The 14514-nt window shown below is 56.1% G+C and overlaps 1 protein-coding gene across 1 annotated transcript; it reads left to right on the forward strand.

Annotated features, from left to right (window-relative positions):
* The first annotated feature begins 2329 nt into the window (after positions 1-2329).
* On the forward strand, positions 2330-8642 carry LOC138064441 (uncharacterized). Its single transcript, XM_068927026.1, has 13 exons — positions 2330-2461; positions 3188-3259; positions 3693-3764; positions 3857-3895; positions 4649-4720; positions 4910-4981; positions 5392-5463; positions 5897-5968; positions 6177-6248; positions 6756-6827; positions 7302-7373; positions 7905-8052; positions 8263-8642. Exons 1-13 carry the CDS (start codon positions 2344-2346, stop codon positions 8618-8620), a joined length of 1311 nt encoding a protein of 436 aa, XP_068783127.1. The 5' UTR covers positions 2330-2343; the 3' UTR covers positions 8621-8642.
* Positions 8643-14514: the final 5872 nt, after the last annotated feature.

Here is a 14514-nt window from a genome sequence, read left to right on the forward strand (position 1 = left end):
CAGCCTTTCAAGCAGAGCAGCCCCCTTGCCTGGCCAACACTCTCCGGCCTGTCCCAGGGCTCCCGCGCTGGGGGCTGCAGGGCAACTGCCCCGGCACCACTGCCCCGGCCCTCCCAGGCCAGCCCCACAAGACTTGGGAGACCACGCAGGCCCCGAGCCATGCAAACAGCACACCTGGAGCCAGAGAGGCGCTTCCTGGGACAGGGAAATGACAGTAAAGTACATGCCATTTCCCAGAAACAGCAAGGAAACCTAGTCACTCGGTGAAGTCCCACAGACCAGCCCTGGCAATCGGAGCAGACTCAACAAGAGCCTGTCTCCCAGCGACCTCCAGAGGCAAAGGAGCGAGCAAAGTACCTCAGAGCAGAGGTACAGAGTGCAGCCTTTGACTCTGCACAGGAGGAGGCAACAAGCTCCTAGAAGACACAAGTACTGGGCCAGCGGCTGCATGTCCAGCCTTTCTTCCACAGCCACCTCCTTGCCATGGGATTCGCTGTTTTTCAACGCAGAACTGCCTCAGCCCTGACAGCTTGGTCACTGGCACTTCTCAGACTTCGCAGGGAGCCAGATATTGCAGGTCAGCCACGGAACAAGGGGCAGCCTTGAGAGGAGGAACGTGGGTGCCAGGGATGGGCCAGCCGGAGAGAAAAGCAGGTCCTGCTCTCGGTTGCGTGCTGGAGGAGGTCCTGCACGGAGGGCTCCCGGTAGCCTAAACAAAGAAGCCTTTCCTACGCACTTGTTGGCTTTGCTCTTGGCACGTGCTCCCCTCCCCCAGGATAACGCAATTTCTGGAAGTGCATTCAGGCTTCAGGAGGATGTGAAATTCCTGAAGAGCTGCAGCTCTCTACCACTAATGTGGACCCGAGGAGAGAGGTGATGGCAAACGTGGTGCTGCCTTGCTTATGAAAAAGAGCATGGTGCTGTTCTCTGCCAACACGTGCGCGCTCTTCTTCCTGACCTGTGGAGCAGAGGCAACGTTGCCGATTCCGACCTTGCGTTCAGCAGGAGCCACGGTCCAAGGGTAGCAGGAGTTGGCAGCACCGTAGCGGTGCAGGAAAGCTCTGCTGCAACTCACTGACGGGGCAGCTTCTCTTGCAAGAACTGTGGTGAGCAACGTGAGCGCTGCAGAGAGCCCGAGCTGCCAGACCCTCGACTGAGAATAGGTTTGGCAGACTGCGAGGCAGCCCTCCTGCACACCACCACTCGAAAGGAGCTGTGCAAAGCAGCACTCCCCAACTGCAACAACTGGCAAGCAAGAAACGTGGGTGTGTTCCCAGGCACTTGAAAGCAAGTGCTCAAACCTTCCCGTTTCTACCAGCCTGAAACCAATACCACGCTAGGGAAACAGTGCGGCGCTAGGTTTCCCGAGGAGCAGAGTCTCACGTAGGTCTCGCAGCAGAATTAATTCTTTCTTTAAATGACGGTGCAGCAAAGTAACAGCTGGAGCTGGGTGCCTCTGGGGAGGGACTCCGGACAAAGACATTTGGGGGTAATGAGACTCCTTACAGTCTCTTCCAGTCTTCTTTATCGAGTCAGCGGTCTCTGTCCCTTGGGTTCTGCATCTTATGCAAAGGTCAACCGTTACTTTAAGCACTAGTGCTAAGCTGGGCTAGAGGTAAGTTAGCCGCCTTTTCTGACGTCCCACGTGTCCCCCAAGAAGGAGCAGTGTGTAGAGAACGGAGGGTCACTTCCCGAGCTGTTGAGGAAGCCGGGAGGGAACTGTTTCTCCCAGGTCCCCCCCAGCTCTGAAGCACCAGGTTTGTCCAACCTCAGAAGGCAGCAGGATGTGTAAGGGGAAGCTGTGCGGGATATTTGCCTAATTCCTGCAGGTCTTTGCCAGAACAAGAAGGAAAAGGGATGTGTGAGTGTGTAACTCTGCGTAAGGATACATGCCAGCTAATAAAGTGAGCGCTGCAGGCAGGCGTGTTTGGTGTGTTGAAAGAGAGGGAAAGAAAGAGGGAGAGGCGGGAGCGGCGGGCAGAGAGGCGGGCTGGGAGCGCGGGGCGGCGGGGGCCGCCGCGGAGGGAGCGCGGGGCGCGGCGGGGGGGCGCGGCCCCCTGGGCCCCCGCGGAGGCGCGCGGAGGGCGGCCGTGAGCTCACAGAGAGCCCCGCGGTGCGTCGCGCTGCGTCGCGCTGCGCTGCGCTGCGCTGGGTCGGGTTGTGTTGGTTTGTGTTGCGGCGGGTGTGTTGGTCTGCGTGGTGGTGTGCTGAGTTGCTGGGGTTGTGTTGTGGTGCGCGCTGTGCTGTGGGGCTGTGTGCGCGGCGCGGCGCGGGCCCGGCAGCGGCGCTCGGCGCGCGTGGGCTCGAGGGCGCCGGCGGGGGCGGCTGGTGGCGGCGGGCAGCATGGTGCGAGCGCGGGCGGCGGCGGCGGCCGGGCGCCGCCTCCTGGTGCTCGTGGCCCTGCTGGCGGCCCTGCGCGCCCGGGAGAGCCGCGCTGCTCGGCGGGCAGCGCCGCGCGCAGGTAGGGCGGGCGGCGGCGGAGGCGGCGGCGGGGCGGCGGGGGCCGGGGGGCGGGAGGCGCCTGCGGGCTGCGGCCGGGGCGGCAGAGCCGGCGGCAGAGCCGGCGGCAGAGCCGGCAGCGAGCGGGCGGCCAGCGGCAGCGGCCCTGCAGCCGCGCCTGGCGCTGCGTGACGGCCGCTCTTCTGGCCCGCGTGGGCTCCCAGCGCTGCCTGGCGGCGAGGGCGATCCGGCTTCCTGGCCGCACGCCGCCTTGGAGCCTCGGGGAGCGGCTGGCGGTGAGTGGTCGCGGGCTGTCCCCGGGAAGACGAGGAGCACTGCTTCTCTCGCGCTGCTTCTGCCTTTGCCTGGCCGGGGGGCTCTTGCGCCCGCGCAGCGGGAACGAGCCTTCGTGTGCCCCGGAGCGGAGGGTTCCCTGTTCGTAGAGCTCCGGCGTCCTTGGTGCATCCCCCTTGCCCCTGGAGGGGAGGATGCCCCTGTTATTTTGTCCCGGGGGTCCTTTGGGGGGCTGTTGGGTAGCGCCTGGAGGGAGGATTTGGGGAGCTGCCAGGTGCCAGCCAACGAGTTCCCCCAGCCCTCCTGCCGCTGGGGGACTCTCGAGCCACGTGGGTGCCCCCCGTTCCCCTTCCGTTCCCTGCAGTTCCCTTCTGCGGAAGCATGTGGCAGCACATAATGAAAGCGTATAATGATTACATACATACATACATACATACATACATAATGATTACAGGTGTTCCTGCAGGCAGTGGCCTTGCAGCTCCTCAGCTGCATCCTGGTTTTGGACCTGTGTGGGATGCCAGTGGTAAGTAGTCAAGAAGCATTCACATCGTGGAACGAGCAGGTTTTTGCAAGATGTTATTCCTGGGACATTTAACTGAGCGCGTCGTTGGCCAATGCTCAGGCACACAAAGGAGCAGAGTGGAACTCCGAAAGGCTTTGAGAGATCTGGGCTGGGTGTTTTGGCTCGCAAAGCGCTGTTGGCCAGTTCCACCGAGCCTGTGCTGCTTGCAGTGCCTGCTGCAAAGCCAGGGGGCAGGATGGGGTGGAGTTTACAGGTTTGGTGAGCGCCAGGGCGTCCTTTCCCCCAGCAGCTCAACATGTGCATGAAGTGAATGAATGGCAGGGAGGGACAGGTGCTAGGGCGTAATTACACGTTCCCATCCCACACGACCATTCAGACCAGAAGGCTGTGCAAATATAAACCAAAAGCTGTTGCCATCTGTGTTTGGTTCCAGAAGTGGCCGAAGCTGATGGTTATCCAGCTTCTCATCTGGATCGCATTGTTGAGCCTCGGGGTCTTCCCAGGGGTACGTAGTCCACTCTTACTGACGTGAAAGAAGAAGAACTTCCTTTGTAATATTTTGTTGACGTGAAATGGTACCTACTATGTCCTCTTCAGGTCCTCTAAGGGCTTTTGAGCCGCGGGGGGACGCCAGGGGTAAGTTGTGAGCGCTTCTTTACTTTGAGAGCTGCCAGGTGCCAGGCAAAAGGTCATCTCTGCCCCTCCGCAGCTTTGAGCCTATTGACCTCCATATATGTCCCATGTCACGACATGCCCCCCCCCCCCCCGCCACTGACTACCATTGCTTTGTGAAGAAGTTGGTAGCTAAGCTTGTAAGGAAAGCGTGCCACCTATGTGTGGGCTTTCTGCCCTGCCTGTAGGCAATGGTTATCGATTTTCTCGGCCGTATCCTGTTCTCGAGGCTCGGGAGGATCCCCGGGGAAAGTGGTCCAGATTTATGCCCTTCACAGAAGAAGCTATTACATGTCAAAACTTTCCTGGTGTGGAGTGTAACTGAATAAGTCCTTGGCTGATCCTGAGACACACAGAAGAGCAGAGTGGGACTCAGGAGGCGTCCAGAGATCTTCCCCAGGGTGCTTTGGCTGGCAAAGCCCCTGTGCTGCTTCCAAAGCCTGCTGCAAAGCCAGCGAGCTTGCTGGAGTTGAGTTTAGAGCTTGTGTGAACTCCAGTGGGTCCTTTTCCCCGACAGCTCCATTCATGCTTACAGCTATACCCACATGGTGCCTGCGCGTGCACCCAGTACACGTTTGCAAGATGCTCACAAGCAGAAGGGCAAGACCAGTGCCTTAGTGTAATTCTAGGTTCCTCGTCATTCACAAGCACTCACGTCTGAAGAAGGCTGTTGAAGTATACATAACGGGAGCTGTTCCCGTCTGTGTTTGTTTCCAGATGTGGCTGTAGATGGTGGTTATCCAGCTTCTCAGCTGGATCCCAGTTTTGAACCTCAGGGTGATCGCACAGGTACGTCATGAATATTTACTTTCTTTGAGAGCTCCCATGTCACATACAAAGGGTCAGCCAGGTACCTCGCCAGCTTTAGATATGTAGACCTATCTGGGTGTCCCTTTGTCCCTTTCCACGTGCTGCCGTTGACTTGAAAATCTACGTTGCCCGCTAATAGGGACGTTTCTCATGTGTTTTTGATTACAGCTGCTTCCCTGCAGAGAGCTTATCCAGCTTCTCAGCTGGATGCCGTTGTTGAGCCTCGGGGTCATCCCAGGGGTACGTAGTCAAGTTTTTCTTACCTGAAAGAAGAAGAACTTACTTTAGAATATTTTGTTGATGGGAAATTGTTCCTACTACTTTGCCTGGAGGTCATCTAAGGGCTTTTGAGCCGCAGGGGGATGCCCGGGGTAAGTTGTGAGCATTTCTTTACTTTGAGAGCTTTGAGGTGCCAGGCAAAAGATTGTGGGAACTCCAAGGTGTCCTTTCCCCCGGGAACGCCCACGCATGCTTAGATCTACACCCACGTGGTTCTTGTGCACGCACCCAGTACACGTTTGCAGGATGCTCACAAGCAGAAGGGCAAGACCAGTGCCTTAGTGTAATTCTAGGTTCCCGAGCACTCACGTCTGAAGAAGGCTGTTGAAGTATACATAACGGGAGCTGTTCCCGTCTGTGTTTGTTTCCAGATGTGGCTGTAGATGGTGGTTATCCAGCTTCTCAGCTGGATCCCAGTTTTGAACCTCTGAGGGGGGCCACAGGTCAGTAATCAAGATGTATTCTCTTCCTGGAATGAGCGTTTGTTTTAGTGTATTTTATTCCTGGGACATTCAACTGAATAAGTCCTTGGCCAATGCTCAGACACACAAAGGAGCAGAGTGGAACTCCAAAAGGCTTGAGAGATCTGTGCTGGGTGTTTTGGCTCGCAAAGCGCTGTTGGCCAGTTCCACCGAGCCTGTGCTGCTTGCAGTGCCTGCTGCAAAGCCAGGGGGCAGGATGGGGTGGAGTTTACAGGTTTGGTGAGCGCCAGGGCGTCCTTTCCCCCAGCAGCTCAACATGTGCATGAAGTGAATGAATGGCAGGGAGGGACAGGTGCTAGGGTGTAATTACACGTTCCCATCCCACACGACCATTCAGATCAGAAGGCTGTGCAAATATAAACCAAAAGCTGTTGCCATCTGTGTTTGGTTCCAGAAGTGGCCGAAGCTCATGGTTATCCAGCTTCTCATCTGGATCACATTTTTGAGCCTCAGGGTCTTCCCGGAGGTACGTAGTCAACTCGTACTTAGGTAATAACCCCAAATGGTGCAAGTGCATTCACCCAGGAAGCGTTTGCAAGATGCTCACAAGCAGAAGGGCTAGACCAGTGCCTTAGTGTAATTCTATGTTCCCCGTCATTCACGAGCGCTCACATCTGAAGAAGGATACGGAAGTATACATAACGGGAGCTGTTCCCGTCTGTGTTTGGTTCCAGATTTGGCGGTAGGTGATGGAGGTTTCTCTTTTGATCTGGACTCCCGATTTGAGCGTCAGGGACATCCTGGAGGTGAGTAGTCAGCAGATGCTCCTTTGAAAGAATAAGCATGGCTTTCCTCAGTTTGTAGGGCCCTCCTGATGAAGGCAAGGTACACAGCACACATCCCGCGACTGAAGGGCAGAAGAACACCTAGGGGGAGCGCTGGTTCAGGCTTCCACTGGGCGGTGGGCTCCTGTGCAGGAGGAGCGTAAACGATCCCTTTTGTGGTGTGGTGCTGAGGGTTGCCTGTTTGTCAAGCTCTGGCTTCCTTGGTGTATGTTAGAGACCCCCCTGGAAGCGGGCACGGAGGGAGTGTGTGTTTGTGCTGGGGGTGCTTGGGGGGGGCTGTTGGATAGTGCCTGGAGGGAGGATGTGGAGAGCTGCCAGGTGCCAGCCAACAAGTTCCCCCAGCCTGCCCACCGCTGGGAGACTCTCGAGCTACGTGGGTGCCCCCCGTTCCCCTTCCATTCCCTGCAATTCCCTTCTGTGGAAGCATGTGGCAGCACGTAATGAAAACGTGTCTGTGTGTGATTCCAGGTGTTCCTGCAGGCAGTGGCCTTGCAGCTCCTCAGCTGCATCCCGTTTTTGAGCCTCAGGGGCATGCCAGTGGTAAGTAGTCAAGATGTATTCACTTCCTGGAACGAGCAGTATTTTATTCATGGGCCATGCAGCTGAAGTCCTTGGCCGAGGCTCATACCTGCAGAAGAACGGAGTGGCCTTGGGGAGGGCTTCAGAGATCTGCGCTGGGTGCTGTGCGTGGCAAAGCGGTGTTTGTCTGCTGCTCTAACCTTGTGCTTCTTCCAGTGCCTTGCACAAAGGCAGCAGGCTTGCTGGGTTGAGTTTAGAGCTTGTGTGAACTCCAGCGTGTCCTTTCCCCCGGCAGCTCCATTCATGCTTACATGTGCACCCGCGTGGTGCCCGTGCACGCACCCAGGAAGCGTTTGCAAGATGCTCACGAGCAGAAGGGCGAGACCAGTGCCTTAGTGTAATTCTGTGTTCCCTGCCATGCACGAGCACTCACAGCTGGAGAAGGATAGTGAAGTATACATAACGGGAGCTGTTCCCGTCTGTGTTTGGTTCCAGATGTGGCCGTAGATGGTGGCTATGCAGCTTCCCAGCCTGATGCCAGTTTTGAGTCTCTGGGGAATGCCACAGGTGAGTCGTGACTCTTTGTTTCCTGTGTCCGTAGCCAAAGGTCAGGCAGGCCCCTCTGCTGCTGTGCGAATCTAGACCTGTCTAGATCCAGGCAGGACAACATCCCTTTCCACGCAGCAGAGTTCCTTTCCAAACCCGTGTACCGCCACAGGCATTGTAACCTTTTCTCCTCCGTGTGTGATTCCAGATATCCCTGAAGGCCGTGCTTATCTTCATTTCCCTTGGACTTGTTTTAGTAGCTTTTCCATCTTTTGTTGCCCTCCTGGTGAAGCCAGGGTCCCCAGCACACATCCCCCCACTGAAGCCTAGAGGCACAGTTAGGGGTAGTGATGGTTCAGGCTTTCCCTGGCCAGGGGGCTCTTTTGTCCATGAGAAGCGTAAAAGAACGTTGTGGTCCGCCGGTGCCAAGACCCCACAATCAGCGACGGTACCACCATGGAATGTAAGATTTCCTGGGAATCCCAAACCCATAGTGAGATTGTCCAGGAGTGCAGAAGCCAATGACGTATGGAATTGTCTCCTTTCCTCCAGGTTTTGGTGGTGAGAAAGAGGCAAAGGCCGCACATCATAAAGACCTAGAAAAGCACCGCTTGATCTTCACTGCCGCGGTGTCGGCTTTCGTATTGCTTGGGGTAGCATTGAGTTGTGTGTCTACTTCGCTGCTGAGGAGGAGAAAACAGTGAGTTATTCCTTTCCAACGTTGTTGCTCCTTTCTATCTTTTAGCAGTGAAGCAGGTGTAGTGATAGTATCGTGGAGTGCCTGGTTAGCTGTTGAGAGCACTCTGTTGAGATGTCTGCTGCAAGATATTTTTACCTGGGGTCTTCCTTCCTAGCAGTGAGTACTCTTTCCTGAAAGGCACTTTCCTGAAAGGCCTTCTCCTTGTTGCAGAAAACGGGCACTAGCTAATACTGCGGCTGCCTCCAACCCCGAAGAGCCACGACCAGAGGAAGGCAGAGGAAAATCAGGGAGAGAAAGGACAAAGGAGGAGCTGGCCATAAAAAATGAAAATCTCAACAACAGCTGGAGTCCGCTTGCGGTGAACTTTGCAACACAGCTTGCCCAGTTATCTAAGGGCAGGAATGCAAATGGTTCGCTTCAGCCGAGATGCCAGAGCAGCTCAGATGGTGGTTATGGCTCTTGCTCGGCTGGCCGCGTTTCCCTGGACTCACCCCAGGCTCATCACTCCAAGTGTGTGTGTTTTCACTACCAACAGGGATATTGTACTTCGGATGAATATTCCGAATAGAATAATAAAAGTGGTGCGAGTCCTTGGCAGTTTTGGTCCTTTCCGTCTGGGTGTAGCGCACAGCGCTTGTGGCAGGGTTGGATGTGGGAGAGGAGCTGTCGGAGAGTGGCACTGCATCAAGGGATGCCCTCGGTCCCGGCATCAGTGTAGTTTCCCAGCTCAGGCTGTCCTGAACGACAAATGAACTCAAAGGCCCGGATCCTATGCGCTCTTTTTAAAGTGAGCCCAAGTTGACTCCGACCTTTCCAGAGGAGCACGGTAAAACAGTGGCCGACTCTGAAAACTCTTTTCACCCCTGTTGCCAGCTTCCAAGAGAGGGAAAGGAATGAAGTCCCTAGGAGGCTCCAGTATGAATGCCATGTCAAGGTGCAGCCCCGCCACCTGCAGTGTCCCTGGGGAAGCTCACACCGCCATGAGAAACCTGGTGAGGGAAGGGCATAGGACAGGAAAGGCAAGCGGTGAGATTTTAGGATGTTTGCAGGTGACCCAGCAACCCTTTGCCTCTGGCATAGGAAGAACCAGCTCCTCCACCTTCCCCGCATGTTCCTCAAGTCCTGCACGATTCGCTCTCCGCGCGGCACTAAGGGGCAGGCATTCAAGCGGCAGGCTCCTCTCACAAGGGTCAGCCAGCTCGGGACAAGGAAAACCACTCCCACAAGTGGCACGTCTCACAGGAAGATGTTCAGGCCCTGGGTCTCAAAGCACAACCCTCCCAAACATTCGGGATCGTTCCCCCGCCGGGCCCGAGGTGACAGGCAGGGAATGTTGCGGTGGCTCGTCAGAGGAACGAGAGGCAAGGCGAGGAAGGAGCTCAGCGTTAGGACACTTGTTGTCAAGGACAACAAGAAAGGCTTCTTCAAATGCATCAATAGCAAAAGGAAAGCTAGGGAAAAATTGGGCGCCCTGCTGAATGGGGCGGGTGCCCTGGTGACAAAGGATAGAGAGAAGGCAGAGTTACTGAATGCCTTCTTTGCATCAGCCTTTACTGCTAAGGCCAGCCCTCAGGAATGCCAGACCCTGGAGACAAGAGAGGAAGGCTGGAGAAAGGAGGACTTTCCCTTGGTTGAGGAGGATCGGGTTAGAGATCATTTGTCCAAACTTGACATCCACAAATCCATGGGCCCTGATGGGATGCACCCACGAGTGCTGAGGGAGCTGGCGGATGTTATCGCTAGGCCACTCCTCATCATCTTGGAAAGGTCCCGGAGCACAGGAGAGGTGCCTGAGGACTGGAAGAAAGCCAGTGTCACGCCAGTCTTCAAAAAGGGCAGGGAGGAGGAGCCAGGAAACTGCAGACCTGTCAGCCTCACCTCCATCCCGGGAAAGGTGGTGGAACAGCTCCTCCTGGAGGTCCTCACTAAGCATATGGAGGACGAGACGATGATCAGGAGTAGTCAGCATGGATTCATCAAAGGGGAATCACGCTTGACCAATCTGATAGCCTTCTAGGAGGGAATGACTGGCTGGGCAGATGAGGGCAGAGCAGTGGATGTTGTCTGCCTGGACTTCAGCAAGGCTTTTGACGCTGTCCCTGGAAGGGACTCCAGAGGTCCCTTCCACCCTTTATCCTCATAGATAAAGTCAGGAAGTGTGAGTTGGATGAGTGGACGGTGAGGTGGATTGATGGCAGAGCAACTGGCTGGATGGCAGAGCTCAGAGGGTCATGGTCAGTGGCGCAGTCTAGTTGGAGGCCTGTAGCTAGCGGTGTCCCCCAGGGGTCAGTCCTGGGTCCAGTCTTGTTCAATGTATTCCTCAACGACCTGGATGAAGGGACAGAGCGCACCCTCAGCAAGTTTGCTGAGGATACTAAACTGGGAGGAGTGGCTGACACACCAGGGGGCTGTGCTGCCAGTCAGAGGGACCTGGACAGGCTGGAGAGTTGGAGGGCTACAAAGATGATTAGGGGACTGGAGCATCTCTCGTATGAAGAAAGGCTGAGACAGCTGGGCCTGTTCAGCCTGGAGACGAGAAGGCTGAGGGGGGATCTCATCAATGTATACAAATATCTACAGGGAGGGTGTTAAGAGGATGGGACCAGGCTCTTCTCCGTGCTGCTCAGCGACAGGGCAAGAGGCAATGGACACAAATTGAAATACAGGAAGTTCCATCTGAACCTGAGGAGAAACTTCTTTCCTGGGAGGGTGTCTGAGCACTGGCACAGGTTGCCCAGAGAGGTTGTGGAGTCTCCTTTGCTGGAGATATTCAGAAGCCCGCCTAGATGTGATCCTGTGCAATGTGCTCTAGACCACCTTGCTCGGGCAGGGCAGTTGGACTAGATGATCTCCAGAGGTCCCTTCCACCCTTGGCCATTATGTGATTCTGTGACACATTCCCAGGCCTCCCCAATCACATAAGCCAAGGCCTATTTCTGCCCCGGACTCCTGGAGAGACAAGGGAAAAGCCCACCTCCTCGCGGGCTGCTCTGAGAAACGCCCCGCGTGCCACCGTTTCTCAAGCAGAGGCTCTAACACACAAACTCCCACCTCCAGGCAACCTAGAGAGCGTGGCCAGGGGAAGGGCAACTTGCAATGCCTCGCACATGCCAGTGCCCGTGGTTTTCGGACTTCAAAGCTGCACTATTGCCCCACCAGGAACTGAGGAGCAAAAGCAAGCCTCACGCCCAGCCCTGGGCTCCCCAGCGAAACAGCAAGTAGCACGCAGCACTCCCTCTTCGCTTCTGGGGCCTTGCAGAGGCACCTTGCGTTATTTCAGCCGGAGGAGGAGGTATGGATCAGCACAAGTAGCTGCATAAGCCTTAGCTAACACAGAGCATGTCCTAGATGAAGGGCCTCAGCCACCACCAGCCCCTTACATCTTTAGTGTAATTCCTGCTGCGATCCCCCCAAATCGCAGCAGCACCTACACACTTTAAGGACTGCCTTGGGCCTCCAGGCAGACGGGCCCATGTGGCCAGAGCACACTGTTCGGTGCTAATGGGAAAGCGGCAGTGTGCCCCTGCCTCTTCAGGGAACGGCAGCTGCAGTCTCCAAGCCTCCAAAATAAGCATGCGTTCAGCCGTGACCTGGGGCTGCGCGATCACGCAGCCAGCACCTCCAGGCCTCGTTAGCCCCTGAAAGAGGCTAGCCCTTTGGCCTGGCGAGTGTGCTGTGCTCAGGGGCACCGCCAGGAGAAGAGCCTGGAAGTCGGGTTGTCTGGGCACTGCTGGATTTGTTTTGGCCCCAAAGGTAACAAAACCTTCAGCTGGAACTGTTCATTTGACTTCTGCTCGTGCTTTCGGCCCAACAAACGGCTTATGCTAGGGCCTGATGTACATTTGGAGCAGTGCCGTTAGGCTAGAGCGAGAGCAAAAGATTGATTTACACAGTACCTAGTCCTGTAAACTGGAGAGATGCAAATGAACTCAGGCACAGAACGAGCTGTGACGAACTTGTCGGCCAGGGGTGACGTCTGTGCAGTGTTTCTGGCAGGTGGATTCTCTAGGGACACATGGCATCACATAACAGCTCCCTCAGGCAACAGGCCCAAAGGCTCCCTCTGGAGCTGTCTTTTTCTAAACGGAATTGCGGAGGGGAGGTAAAGTCACAAGCACATATTGTCAGCAAGACCGAGAACTGCTGGACGATTGCCTGAATGAGAAAGAAAAACCCAAGAGATACCTGAGAACACGTCCGATGTGTTTCACACGGGGATGCGAGGTGCTACATAAGCCTGGCCAAGAGGCAGTGAGAACACACGAAAAGGCAAGCACAAGCACTTATGCCTACATGTTAGCAACAGAGTTACACTGTAGTCTGGCTTTTTGCAAAAACTCAGAAGCTTCATTATGCCTTTCAACTGCTACCATACACACTTCAGTGTCTCCAGCAGAGCCAGCTCAGCCTTTCAAGCAGAGCAGCCCCCTTGCCTGGCCAACACTCTCCGGCCTGTCCCAGGGCTCCCGCGCTGGGGGCTGCAGGGCAACTGCCCCGGCACCACTGCCCCGGCCCTCCCAGGCCAGCCCCACAAGACTTGGGAGACCACGCAGGCCCCGAGCCATGCAAACAGCACACCTGGAGCCAGAGAGGCGCTTCCTGGGACAGGGAAATGACAGTAAAGTACATGCCATTTCCCAGAAACAGCAAGGAAACCTAGTCACTCGGTGAAGTCCCACAGACCAGCCCTGGCAATCGGAGCAGACTCAACAAGAGCCTGTCTCCCAGCGACCTCCAGAGGCAAAGGAGCGAGCAAAGTACCTCAGAGCAGAGGTACAGAGTGCAGCCTTTGACTCTGCACAGGAGGAGGCAACAAGCTCCTAGAAGACACAAGTACTGGGCCAGCGGCTGCATGTCCAGCCTTTCTTCCACAGCCACCTCCTTGCCATGGGATTCGCTGTTTTTCAACGCAGAACTGCCTCAGCCCTGACAGCTTGGTCACTGGCACTTCTCAGACTTCGCAGGGAGCCTGATATTGCAGGTCAGCCACGGAACAAGGGGCAGCCTTGAGAGGAGGAACGTGGGTGCCAGGGATGGGCCAGCCGGAGAGAAAAGCAGGTCCTGCTCTCGGTTGCGTGCTGGAGGAGGTCCTGCACGGAGGGCTCCCGGTAGCCTAAACAAAGAAGCCTTTCCTACGCACTTGTTGGCTTTGCTCTTGGCACGTGCTCCCCTCCCCCAGGATAACGCAATTTCTGGAAGTGCATTCAGGCTTCAGGAGGATGTGAAATTCCTGAAGAGCTGCAGCTCTCTACCACTAATGTGGACCCGAGGAGAGAGGTGATGGCAAACGTGGTGCTGCCTTGCTTATGAAAAAGAGCATGGTGCTGTTCTCTGCCAACACGTGCGCGCTCTTCTTCCTGACCTGTGGAGCAGAGGCAACGTTGCCGATTCCGACCTTGCGTTCAGCAGGAGCCACGGTCCAAGGGTAGCAGGAGTTGGCAGCACCGTAGCGGTGCAGGAAAGCTCTGCTGCAACTCACTGACGGGGCAGCTTCTCTTGCAAGAACTGTGGTGAGCAACGTGAGCGCTGCAGAGAGCCCGAGCTGCCAGACCCTCGACTGAGAATAGGTTTGGCAGACTGCGAGGCAGCCCTCCTGCACACCACCACTCGAAAGGAGCTGTGCAAAGCAGCACTCCCCAACTGCAACAACTGGCAAGCAAGAAACGTGGGTGTGTTCCCAGGCACTTGAAAGCAAGTGCTCAAACCTTCCCGTTTCTACCAGCCTGAAACCAATACCACGCTAGGGAAACAGTGCGGCGCTAGGTTTCCCGAGGAGCAGAGTCTCACGTAGGTCTCGCAGCAGAATTAATTCTTTCTTTAAATGACGGTGCAGCAAAGTAACAGCTGGAGCTGGGTGCCTCTGGGGAGGGACTCCGGACAAAGACATTTGGGGGTAATGAGACTCCTTACAGTCTCTTCCAGTCTTCTTTATCGAGTCAGCGGTCTCTGTCCCTTGGGTTCTGCATCTTATGCAAAGGTCAACCGTTACTTTAAGCACTAGTGCTAAGCTGGGCTAGAGGTAAGTTAGCCGCCTTTTCTGACGTCCCACGTGTCCCCCAAGAAGGAGCAGTGTGTAGAGAACGGAGGGTCACTTCCCGAGCTGTTGAGGAAGCCGGGAGGGAACTGTTTCTCCCAGGTCCCCCCCAGCTCTGAAGCACCAGGTTTGTCCAACCTCAGAAGGCAGCAGGATGTGTAAGGGGAAGCTGTGCGGGATATTTGCCTAATTCCTGCAGGTCTTTGCCAGAACAAGAAGGAAAAGGGATGTGTGAGTGTGTAACTCTGCGTAAGGATACATGCCAGCTAATAAAGTGAGCGCTGCAGGCAGGCGTGTTTGGTGTGTTGAAAGAGAGGGAAAGAAAGAGGGAGAGGCGGGAGCGGCGGGCAGAGAGGCGGGCTGGGAGCGCGGGGCGGCGGGGGCCGCCGCGGAGGGAGCGCGGGGCGCGGCGGGGGGGCGCGGCCCCC

The sequence above is a fragment of the Struthio camelus genome, chromosome 1 (genome assembly GCF_040807025.1).
Source record: "Struthio camelus isolate bStrCam1 chromosome 1, bStrCam1.hap1, whole genome shotgun sequence".
Lineage (NCBI taxonomy): Eukaryota > Metazoa > Chordata > Aves > Struthioniformes > Struthionidae > Struthio > Struthio camelus.

Excerpts from the sequence above, each read along its gene's own strand:
- LOC138064441 (XM_068927026.1), top strand. The coding sequence starts at position 2,344 with ATGGTGCGAGCGCGGGCGGCGGCGGCGGCCGGGCGCCGCCTCCTGGTG. Across the intron at positions 7,374-7,904 it reads GTCTCTGGGGAATGCCACAG|GTTTTGGTGGTGAGAAAGAG; the intron begins GTGAGTCGTGAC and ends CCTTTCCTCCAG. Across the intron at positions 8,053-8,262 it reads CTGCTGAGGAGGAGAAAACA|AAAACGGGCACTAGCTAATA; the intron begins GTGAGTTATTCC and ends TCCTTGTTGCAG.